The sequence below is a fragment of the Lepisma saccharinum genome, chromosome 1, assembly GCF_977018435.1.
Source record: "Lepisma saccharinum chromosome 1, izLepSacc3.1, whole genome shotgun sequence".
NCBI lineage: Eukaryota > Metazoa > Arthropoda > Insecta > Zygentoma > Lepismatidae > Lepisma > Lepisma saccharinum.
This window is the reverse complement of record NC_139229.1, coordinates 138948940-138961985: the sequence shown is the minus strand read 5'-3', so window position 1 is coordinate 138961985 and position 13046 is coordinate 138948940. Positions and strand designations below refer to the sequence as shown.

The 13046-nt window shown below is 37.6% G+C and overlaps 1 protein-coding gene across 1 annotated transcript in view; it reads left to right on the top strand.

Moving 5' to 3' along the window:
- LOC145986010 (uncharacterized protein C05D11.1-like) overlaps positions 1-13046 on the top strand; it is a 158912-nt gene that overhangs the window by 52479 nt on the left and 93387 nt on the right. The window contains exon 4 of the mRNA XM_083120184.1: positions 727-978. Within this exon, the coding sequence (XP_082976310.1) occupies positions 727-978 (252 nt within the window). The remainder of the gene's footprint in view (positions 1-726; positions 979-13046) is intronic.

The window sequence follows — 13046 nt, the reverse complement described above, 5'->3', positions numbered from 1 at the left end:
AAGCTCTATATTTATCTATCTCTTGAACCATGGCACCAAATTTGATGAAATTTTGAATCTATGATGTGACAAATTAAATGAAATACATGACTTCTTACAAAAATCTAGATTAATCACTGTGAAATCTAGATAAATAAATACCATCATTTATCACTATGTGACATAATGTTCACATAGCACAGATTTCACAAACACATGCACAAAGGGTTATCAGATCACTATAAGGGAAAAGTAGGACTGTTCTAAAAATGGAGGACTTTTATTCAAAATGTAGGACACAAATTGTTCAGAGCAAATAATACACATTACTAGAACATGTTTGCAATTAATGTAAAATTGACACATTTCCATTTTTTTAAATGATGATTTTTCATGATTTTTACAAAAAAATCCCAAATTTGTAATCAATATTAAAAGCTTCACTTCTTACTACCCATGCTTTCATTTGTACTTTTCAAGAGGGGTGATTTTCTCTCATTTAAGATTAGTCAAAGATTTGAAACTCTGAACAGTCAAAACTCTTTGAGTAGACACAATGACAAATTTATTACTTTCATCAGTTTGTTGTACTGATATTAATGATAATACTTGCTCAGGATTATCAATGTGGCTTGGATAAAATGTTCTGAAGAAGTATCTCATTGTCTCTCCTGTCACAATTAAGTATCACCTTGTTTTCTTTCCACATCTATTTTTAGATCTTAATCATCTCTACTTGTTTTTCAGTTGAAACAATTGTTAGACGAAGACAAAGATTTGCGGAAGCTTCTTGCAGAAGGCAACCACTTTTGGATTGAATTATTACAATCTCTCATTAAGTCACCTTCTGTATATATATCTGCCAAAGCCAGCAAGGAGGAGATGATTAGAAGGACTAATGCAGAGAAGCAAAGAGTAGAAGAACGAAAGGAAAAACTAGGGGAGCAGGGTTTAAAGAGGAAAGCTGAAGAACTCCGTAATGCAATTGCAGAAAATCAGGTTTGTCTTAGCAAAATTAATAATTGTGAATGTACTTCATGGTTGTCAGATTCTAGTGATATTGTTTTTAATCTGTTAGGTAATGGATGGTATTGTAATCAATATAGAATGTAATTTAGGCCCAGTTCTACTATATTGTTATGGATGTCAGTACCATTTGGAACTGTTACTGATACCAGTTTTGATACTCTTTTGATTCCCAATATTTCAAAATTATGAAAGAATTTTATAACAATTACATATAAAGTTTAATTTCTATTGGAACTTTACCATACCAATCTACCAAGAGTTTTGCTTTAAAATATTCATATTCTCCAAACATAACAATTTAATAACAAAATTCTGGTCTCTCCCACAATATTGTCAAAAGTTATTAAAATTATACATAAAAAGTGTCATGCAACATTTTTGTCTCCGTAAGATAACCTGAACTTCATGATTAAATTTCAGCTGATTCTTTCGAATACCTATACCAGGGTTACCAGTATTGGCTCACACCTAATTCTTATTGTTTTTATGCACCTTGATTTTCTGAAGGAAATTTTTAATTATACAGTTTCATTTTCATATTCAGAACCAATTGCAATAACCTAGTTGTACACAGTAATTGAGAATATAAATGAAGTATTAACCTTTTATTAAGTCCCGATCGGTCATGTGTTGATCGATGGCATTTTTGGCCACAGTCCCGATCAGTCATATGTTGACCGATGTTCCACTAAATTATCTACCATAGGAAGGAAGCTATAACGATTTTTGCTAAACCTTACAAAACTTGTTTAAATGGCCTGGAACAGAGGTAGAAATTGCATAAACGCAACGGGAATTTAAAGGTTAATGGAGTTTTTCTCTAATTTACTATCAGATTGGTAGAATATGGGTTGTCAGTAGGGCCGAGACGGTGCTATAACTTGACAAGTTTAAAAACAAGATGCTGCAAATAGTTGTTGTGCAGCTCTCACCACATTTCCTCACTCCAATCTCCGCAGCGATGTTGGTTTGCAGTGTTGCAACCTGGAGGGAGCAGAATGGTCTGAGGATTTTCAACGAAATTTGTATTCGCTTTTTCCTGGGCTGTTTTCTTACCTGTCGGAGTACAGAACTTCAGCTCCCCTTTAAAACTTGGAACTCCCCGATGGCGCAGTGGTAGCGTCGTCGCCTTGTAATCAAGGGATCCCAGGTTCAATTCCCGGTGGAGGCACATTGTGGTTCGGATCCTACCTTAAACTGTACGTCCAGTCCCAATTAGCCTTACTGTGCATATAGTCGACTTAGAACAACAAATCAATCCAATCCAATTCTTTTAAAACTTGAGAAACCATCCATTTAGATACTCCTGTGGCGGCACTTGTGGACTCGACAACATTATACTTAAGTTTATGTAACTCCTTCTGATTTTGCAAATATGTTGCAACATTGTAAACAGTTTCTCTGACCTGTCCTCGAAGGGGATTTCCGGAGCAGATCGTGGATTTCGTTGGACCCGGCATGATTTGATTTTTGCATTTCAAAAGTATGCAGCCAAGAGTAAAGAGCAAGAACATTTCAGTGCTTTATAGAATAACACGGGCAAATGTGTTATCAGATTGCCTTCTCGTATTAATTGTTGTACGATAAAGAAAAGAACCTCCACCCCACTCGGCTTTAAAAAAAAAAAAACAGACCACTGCTCGATGTCGCATTCAGAAAATGGTCATTCGCCAAATAGTTTCTCTTCGTTATAAAAGTTAATGCGCGTGCGTAATACTACAGTTTACGATCCGTGCACCGCACACATTTTCAAAGACCGGATTAAATCAAATGAACCACTGATAAACTGTTATGAGCCGGCACCGACAATCTACACAGTAAAAATAGTTTGTCATATTTGTTTTAGCTTAATTTTGCTGAGTTGGCACCACTGGTAGTCTCAAGGCCAGACCAGTACATAGAAGAGTGGTGGGCAGGATGACGTAATAGGAAATGCTCTGCAGCGATCTGCGAATATCGGGACTTAACATGTCAGGCTATAGTACGTTGGTATCAGAAAGTATCTGTTCAAATTTAACCATCATTACTGCCTGATACCTACCAGAGACTGAGTATATTTTGCAGTGTGTGCAAGAAAGTAATGTAACACCTTTGCACAGTAGTAGTATAAAATACTATATGACGTTTAGAAAAATCATACAAATGAAGAGCTCATATGATTAAACAGACTGATTTGGCTATACTTAAAACAATGTCAAGATGTCTATATGAGTCAATTGCCCAAGTGTGCTACACAGTTAAATCGAAAGAATCTTGAGCCCTAGTGTACAAATGAAGAATTACAGTGTACAAATGAAGAAGCCTCAACATACAGATTGGACCATGTGTACAAAAGCTGAATCTGTCAGTCTGTTGTCTGTAAGCCTGCTAAAAATATAGTCTTCTTGATATTGTTATGGCTACACTTAAAACTAAGCCAAAAATGCTCATGTAGGTGCCTCTAACAACTTACAGATCTAATACAATGCAGGATTACCTTGGACAAAGGCAGGCTGCAAATTGAACTGTTACCTGCTTGCTTCCTAACCTTTGATCAGTTTATTGCCCGGGGCACTAATTACTTAGCTCAGAAATACTTCAGTCTGTTGCCTAGACAGTTTCGATCGGGGAGATCGATGCATTGCTTAGCCTGGAAATAAATTAAGCAGGCTTGGGACTTCAATATTCCCCTTTGCATGGGAGCATGCAGACCTGACACGCTCTGAAATAATATCTCCACACGTGAGACTTTAAGAATATTCACTGCAGATCCAAAGTCCAACTTTGACTGTATTAGCTGATATCCAGCTGATGGCTCCCGGGTTTGATAACCGGTAGAGTGTGTGGGCTTAGTCCCGATGGCTTATATGCCTTGTAATAAAGAGGCTCCCGGGTTTGAGGCCTCCCCGATGGTGAAGTGTTAGTCTTGCTGCCTTGTAATCAAGGGCTCCCGGGTTTGATAACCGTTAATGTGTGGGCCTCCCTGATGGCAAAGTTTTGGTATTATTGCCTTGTAAACAAGAAGCTCCTGGGTTTGATACCTGCTAGTGTGTGTGGGCCTAGTTCCGATTAGCTTTACTGTGCATAAAGTGGACTTAAAACACCAACTCAACAACAACAACTCTAGAATTGTGTCTTTAAAACCATATAAATAAATGCTGGACTGTGGAATATTTACGAATAGCTCTATGCTGTTAAGCATTTGATAGTACTTAAATTGTCTATTGCTGTGGGCAAATACAAACTGATTGGCTTTTTGGATAACAATTGTGTTAATTCTTTTTGGTATAATATAATTGTACCCAACTAATTTCAAGTCTGTTATACAACAGCATAATAGAGCAAAACTACTCTACATTGGGGATCACCAGAGCCTAGTTACTGCTGTTGTCTGGGTATAAGAGCACTCGCTCAGCCACTAACTGCTGTTATAATTGTTTTGGCATACTATCCATAGTTCTGTTTTTTTGGCCCAAGAAATTTTATATAAATAAACAATAAAAATGCCAAATCAGAAATATTGTAATCAGTGTAATAAAAATATATCTAGTTCTAATTGGGCTAGGCACCGGCATAATTGTGATCATAAGAAATGCAGAAAGCCTACTAAAATGTGCTCAAAATGCCATAAAATATTTAGCAAAGCATATTACAATAGGCATAAGTGTACTTGTTATGTACAGCCTTCCACTTCATCACAGCCATCTACATCTGGTCTAAAAAGGAAACTTGAAACACCCGATAATTAGGGGCATGCATATTTCGTTTTTGATGAAAAAACGAAATTTGAAAAAACACATTGTAGTGTTAATTTTTCATGTTTTTGAAAGGTGTGAGGTGCATTTTGTGACCATATTTTGTCACGAAATAATGCGAAATGAACTGCAAAAAGCGAAATTAACTCTTAAACACGAAATTCAGGGTTTATTCACCGACGCGACACCTTCCGAGGTCTGAATTATCCTGAGAGTTATGCAATTCCCGGAAAATTGATTAATTCTGCTGTTAATATTGGAGAAGCAAAAATAAACTCCTTTACACAGAAATAAACTTAATACTCTGATAACTACATAAATGTGCTATTAGAAGTGAAATTTTAATTCTGTGGAATAAGTGTAGTTTTTAAATCAAATTTAGGATTATTTTCACAATTTTAAAACCAATATGTCTTTTTATATACCACTTTTTATCAATTTTTTCACCGCTATAACACCGATATTTTATTTTATTTACCGCTTTTGAACCCGAAATTGACCCAGTTTTTGTACCGAAATTTTGCCTTTTTATTTACCAAAAATATGTGCCTCTACCGATAATCATAGACCAGCAAAGCAGCCATGCAATGCACCCATCCAAAGCAGTTTTAATGGTCAACTTAGTGATTACTGTTTTGTATCAGAGCCAAAATGTGACATTAAGAATTTTTTGAACAGTATAAATTCTGATGTGCAGGCTATTCTAAATAAACAAAATGGCTCTTATAAGCTGTCCCTCAAATTGTAAACACAATATAAGAAATCAAATGGCACAAAATGTACACAGCCCCACATAACAGAAACTGTACCTGTATACTCAAATATAAACTCAGACAAAATACTAAGCAGGTTGATATAGCAATTGCTTATCAAACACACTCAGTTTGCTGCTAAGGAATCGGGTTGGAGCCTATGTGGATCTCCACACAAGTTTTATATTAATATTTCTGAATTCAGACCACTACAAGGTTCTACATATCAGCCATTACCTGACAATATCAGACACAAAAAGCTGTGGTCAACCTAAAAAAAATGATGATCAAAAAAGCTTTCTGGGGTGTATTTTGGCAGCTTTGTTTCCAGTTTTAAATAATCCAGACAGAATAAGTTATGATAAACAGCATGAACATGATTTTGATGATGCTATGGAGGGCTTAGAATATCCAATGTCTGTTCAGAATATTGATAAATTTGAAAAGGCCAGAGATATCAATGGTAGGCCATTATCTATTAATGTATTTATTTGTTCTACTGGTCGTGGCAATTGCTTGATAGAACCTCTCAGAATCAGTACACTTGATTATGATTCTGCTGTCCCGATTGATCTGCTCTTAACTGAAGAGGATGGCACATATCATTACACTCTGATACACAGTCTTGAAGCTTTAGTCAGAAAACAACTAGACAAATCTAATACAATATACAAGTTATGTAGAAGATGTTTGACTGTATTTGATGGTCAAAAAATAATAAATGGTGTTCGTGAACAGAATACAGAAATTGCTAAAAACAAGTTAGTTGACCATCTGAAATATTGTGGTACCCATAAACCTGTTCATATGCTTATGCTTAAGCCAAATGAAAATGCCAAATTCAAAAAATTTGAAGCCTTGTTGGAACACCCAGCATATATAGTCTGTGATTTTGAATCAAACCTCAAACCCCTTGCATTATGCAGCCCAGATCCTGACGAATCTTCAAGTACATCATACCAGCTACATGAACCTTCTAGTTTTTATTATGTGGTTGTACAGGATGGTGGTGTTAGTAAAGAATATTTATACATGGGACCAGATGCCATCAAAGAATTTGCACATAGGATAGAAAATGAGTGCCATTACATAGCATCTAATGTATTATTAAAATCAAAACCTATGTTGCCTTTAACAGAGGATCAGATTGAAGATTTCAACAATGCAGAAAAATGCCCGGTATGTGATTCTGAATTTTCAGATACAAATATTAAGCAGCATCACCATTCTCATACAGATGGTAAATTCAAAATGACCCTGTGTAATAGCTGTAATATTAAGATCCAGAGACCAAAATTTGTCCCGATTTTTTGTCATGGTGCATCCAATTATGATTTTCATCATCTGATCAGGTACAAGGGGTTTGACAAGCAGAATTTAAATATTTTAGCAGAAAATGATGAAAAATATATTGCTATTAGCAAGATAATCAGTGTTAATGGCAGGCCTCTTTACCTAATATTTCTAGATTCATACAGAATTCTGTCGGATAGCCTAGCTACTCTGGCCAGTCAATTATCTGATGACAAATTCAAAATCACATGTGCTAAGTTTCCAAATCAGGACCTGAAATTAATTAGGCATAAGGGTGTATACCCATATGATTATGTTACTGATTTTTCTAAATTTCATGAGTGTGCTCTGCCATCACAACAAGAGTTCTACAGTAAACTCAGGTCATCCGGAATCACTGATGAAGATTATCACCATGGCCAGTTGATGTGGACCAACTTAAAATGCCAGACACGTGGTGATTATCATAAGGCATACTTGAAACTTGATGTGACTCTCTTAGCTGATATACTTCAGGCATTTAGAAAATCATCGGTGGAAAATTATAAGCTGGATCCAATCTATTTCTACAGTGCTCAGGGCATAGCATGTTCTGCCATGTTTTTGAACACTAAAATGCAATTGGATCTTATCCAGGATCAGGACATGTATCTGTTTATGGAACAATGTATACGAGGAGGCATGCTACAATGTTCTCAAAGATATGCCAGAGCCAACAACATGTGTGTTCCCAATTATGATTCTGCACGACCATCAAACTATATACTTTATGTGGATGCCAACAGCCTGTATGGCTATGCCATGATGGATAAACTGCCATATGCAGGGCTTGAGTGGGTGGAAGATTTCAACATTGAAGATCTTCAGGACTTTGATGACAGTGACTATGGTCTATTCTTAGAGGTTGATCTGTCAATTCCTGATGATTTACACAACCAGTTTTCTGATCTGCCCCCAATTCCTGAGGTCGAGTGTTCACCTGGCTCTAAACAGAAGAAGCTGATGATGACTCTAAAACCAAAACAGGGGTATGTCATATACTACAAAAACCTCCAGTTCCTGATGCATCACGGTGTTCAAGTCACCAAGGTTGGCAAAGTCTTGAGGTTTAAGCACTCAAGATGGTTGAAGCAATACATTGATACAAACATTGAGCATCGAACACTTGCTGTAACCCAATTTGATAAGACCTTGTTCAAATTGATGGTCAATTCAGTGTATGGTAAAACCATAGAAAATGTCAGAAAGCATACTAATGTCAAGTTGGTTACTGACCCTAGCCAGAGCAAAAAATTGGTGGCAAAGCCCAACTTCAATTACAGAAGAATTTATGATGATAATCTGGCACTCTTCAACATGAAAAAACCAAACATTAAGTTTGATAAGCCTATTTATGTAGGGGCTGTGATATTAGAATTGGCCAAATTACACATGCTAAAGCTCTATTATGATGTGCTGAAGCCTTGTTATGGTGATAGTGTAAAACTGATGTATATGGACACGGATAGCTTTATCCTTGATATTCAGACAGAAGATGTCTATCAAGATATAGCAGACCCTGCATTGCTTAAATATTTTGATACCAGTGAATTGCCATCTGAATATTCAACCCCACAACAAAAAGGTGCCTGGTAAGTTAAAAGATGAGACACTTGGCGATGTTATTGTAGCATTTGCTGGGTTAAGGGCCAAGATGTACAGCTTTGAAACATGGAGTGGCGCTGTTGCCAAAAAAGCCAAGGGCATTGGTAGAGTAACTGTGGACAAAGAGATCCAATTTAAAGATTATAAAGATTGTCTCAAATCACATAATACCATCAGAATGCAGAATCCAGAGTGTGGATCACTTGTTGACCACAAATGTTATAAGAAAAATTGCTCTGGACCCACATGACGATAAGAGATGCATTTTATCATGTGGCATACATACTTTACCATGGGGTCATTGTGACTTGATAAGTGGCAATCAATGCCCAATCACAGAGCATGATTTGAAATAAACAAACATGCCGATGAACTTATTTGGGTTCAAAATACAGGCTATTATGGACCTGCCAACACCAGCACCCTCCCCTGATATACAATCTATGTTATCTAAACTAAGTGGTTTGTTAATTATTCAGCTGAATAGCATACTTACAGATGTTGATGATAAAACAGGTAAAACATTGTACATATTTAACAATAACTTAAACCACTACCAATTACCTTTAGGTGGTCAATTACAATTTATTACAACGCCCAAGGGCGATGTCAAGGTTTCAGTAGGCAGAAATATTTACAGAATTAAGCACTCAAACATGGTTTCTGGCACTGTATATACTGTCTCTGCCGGTGACTGTTTATATATTGAGGTTCTAGGCCACTATGACAAGCTTATACCTCTTTTTATAGAATTAAGAATCAGATACTCTATAATAAATAACTACTAAAGCAAAATGCCTAATGATACATTTGGCCATACAAGGCGCGAAGATCACAGTGATGAGATTCTGATGCTTGATGTCAGTCAAAAAATTAAGAAGTGATTTACAAGCTCTACAAACTACACTCAAGGCCAGTCTTCAACTAGTCTTCACAATGCATGGACCCTCTTCTTAAAATTGACTGAGAACTCAAGTTGCTGCTTCAAAAATATACTGACTTGGCCACATTAGATAATTTTCAAAGTTTAGAGGAGGCTGTAGCAGCTCTTCAAGCCAAATTTAAGACTCAGGCTACCAACTCTGAGCAATTGAAACAGCAACTAGAAGAGCAGATTGGTAGTGTCCAGACACAGCTCCAAACAATTGTCAAAAGCATAAAGACCCAAGATGATTTTGATCTAGTGATTTCTACTCTAAAGGAACAGATTCAATCACTACAGATACCTAATCTGGATCCCTTGAACAATGCCATAGCCGAGGTTAAAGAAAAAGTCGAGACACTTGAGAATTTTATGGACAACCTACCATCTTCTGATGCTCTGAGTGCTATCACTTGTAGTGTTGCCAACATCAAGCTGCAACTCGAGACATATGAAGATTTTGGAAAAATTCAGAGTACCATAAGCCATATTGAGGGTACCATAGCAGCAGTACAAAGTGATCTGACAAAATGTACAAGAAACTCTAGAATCCCGCTTGCCTGGTATTGTAGACACCCTTGTCAGTGTCCAGCAACAGATCACCAAACTTGAAAACCTCAACACTGAATCTGAGCTATCTCATTTTCATCACTTGATCGATGATATCCAAACAAAGCTTGAAATTTTACAACAATCAACACCTACTCAGGCAGACATAGCCCTGCTCCAAGATGCTATGCATAGTGTGGCTGATGCTACTGAATTGCATGCTGTGAAACCAGCCCTGGAGTCTTTGCAGAATACTAAAGCCAATCTGCCTACATCACAGGAGCTGAAAAATATTAAAAGAGCAGTGAATCGCATACTGAAATCAGAAGATATCAAGAATATCCAGACAGAGATCAAACAGCTTACTCAGACAGTGACTACTTTTCCAACCAATCAACATATTAATGAACTGCATGCTCTGTTTGAGGATATCAGAACCCAAGTCCATGATCTTATAGCCCAAAGTTCAAAATTGGCTGTTGTTGAAAATCTACAGCAAATTGTAGCCAACATCAAGCAACAGCTAGGGACCATGGAATCCAACCAAGCAAATGCTCTGTCTGTTTTTGCCACGCAGCTTCAAGAGATTGTGCAACAATACAAAAAACTTGCTGTGGACATAAGAATCAAACCAGGCCACGATGAGATTGTTAGGACTATCAACGAGCATCTTGAATCTGTAATAAGTAGATTGCTTACAGCAGAAAAGAAATAACTGGCCTTATCGAGAATCCTAAGCATACAGTAATCCTTGAATTGAACAGTATCCCCAACAAAGAATATGATTCACCATTTACACCAGGTGGCAAACTGTATATGCTGTCTCCTGCACAATTTTATTACCAGTTTTTTTGTTGGGGGCACACTCCGACCAATCAAGATCAAATATTGGTTCCAACCACAGGCTCACCACTACCCTACCTTATCAATAACCAATGCTGATAACAAACCAAAGGTCACCAGTGTAGAGTTAGAGGATTTTACAGACCCCGGTACATTAGAGACAGTTTATGCTGAAGATGATGGTTCTTTGGAATTTAACATACAAATAGGTGACAAACTGTATTTAGAAAATTCTGTGGTATCTGCTGCTGAACACCCCATAGCTGCAATATTCTTGTTTACATACTATGTCTAGACAAACGATTGTTGATGAACTACACAGACCAGCCAGACATAACTATAAGCGACTGCCAGTGGTCAGAAAAGGCATAGATGATTTGTGGCAGGCTGACTTGGTTGAGATGGCAAGTGTACAGCTGAAAAACTTAGACAAGATCAACAAGGGCTACAAGTATCTACTCACTGTCATAGACACATTTTCAAAATATGCCTGGGCTGTGCCACTCAAATCCAAGACTGGAACATGTGTTACAGAAGCCTTCAGGACAATCATCAATCAGAGTGGAAGATCACCGCACTATCTACAAACCGATAATGGCAAAGAATTCTATAATTTGGTGTTCCAACAATTTATTAAAAGCCAGTCAGTACAACATTACTCGAGTTACAGTGATCTCAAGGCCTGTATTGTAGAAAGATTCAACAGCCCTAAAAAATCATATGTATAAACAATTTACCCTTCAAGGTAATTATAAATGGCTTACTATCCTACCAGAACTTCTAGATCGGTATAACAACTCAGTCCACACCACAATCAACATGAAGCCCTCTGAGGTAACTTCATCTGATGAGCAGCAATTGATCAACACTGTTTACTATCCTAGATACCAACCAACAACCAGAAAAGCTAAATACAAGGTCGGTGATCAAGTAAGAATCAGCAAATATAAGCACATATTCGAAAGAGGCTTTACTAGAAACTGGAGCACTGAATTATTTACAGTGGTTCAAGTTAAAGCTGGGACCCGTAACACATATATAATAAAAGACCATCGCGGAGAAATTCTCAAAGGCAGATTCTATGAAGAAGAACTCAGCAAAACTAAACAGCCCAACACATATCTTATAGAGAAAGTCATCAGCAGAAAAGGCAACAAGATACTGGTCAAATGGCTAGGTCTCCCAGAACACAGCTGGAGAGGCAGACAAAGTGATACTATGAACACCTGGGATGTTATAAAGAGACTACCAATGCCTGAACAGCAGACTAAGAGAAATGGCAAGCTGCTGCCTGATAATATTAGATGTCTTATTGTTGGGTCATCGGCTTGTGGTAAAACTACACTAATGGTTGATAACACTGTTCGGCAAAATTAAACTTTTTGTCGCTCCCATGAACCAAAATAGGTGATTCTTATAGATTTCGAGCTCCTGAGTTCGAATCCCCAACCCGTTTTTCCCCAGGACGTACCAGTTTTGAGGGAGGGGGCGAGGGTGGGTTTCAATTACCACGCAAAGTGCTATTCTCCCCCCATATAAATTTCCACACTATCATCAGAATTTCAATATAAAACAAGCAGATACAACTACATAAAGAGTAAACGTTCAACACTTACATGTCAATTGGTGTTCCTGCTCCTCTTGTAATTTGTACAGGGTGTCTCGCATGTCGCATTCCAACAGAAGTCTGCCAACATATTCACACTCCATTTCCCACTATAGCGCCTCTCCACGGTAGCTATTTGTTGATGAAACCTTTCACCGTGTTCATCAGAGACCTCCCCCAAGCTGTACTGTTGAGGGAAGAAGTCCAAGTGACAATGCAGTAAATGTAACTTGAGGGACATATTACATCCCATGGTACGAAATGAAGTAATTAGGTGACTTATGATTCCCGAGAAAATTACTGCACACGTCTCGAAAGGCCTCCCAAGCCTCACGTTCCACACCACTCAGCTTAGAAGGAAATGTAGGATCCTTCAAAACGTCTCTGATTTGAGGCCCTGTAAAAACACCTTCTTTCACCTTGGCCTCGCTAAGTCTTGGGAACAGTTTTCTGAGATGACTAAATGCTTCAGCATCTCGCTTCAGGGCCTTGACAAATACCTTCATTAGACCTAATTTTATATGGAGAGGTGATAAGAATACTTTCTCCGGATCTACAAGAGGTTCATTAGCCACATTCATCTCTCCTGGGACCAGTTGGTTCCTTGGTGGCCATTTTGTGATGGTGTACTGCTCTTTGGCTCGACTGTCCCAATGACTCAAGAAACAGCAGTGTTTGGTGTAACCTCCTTGTAA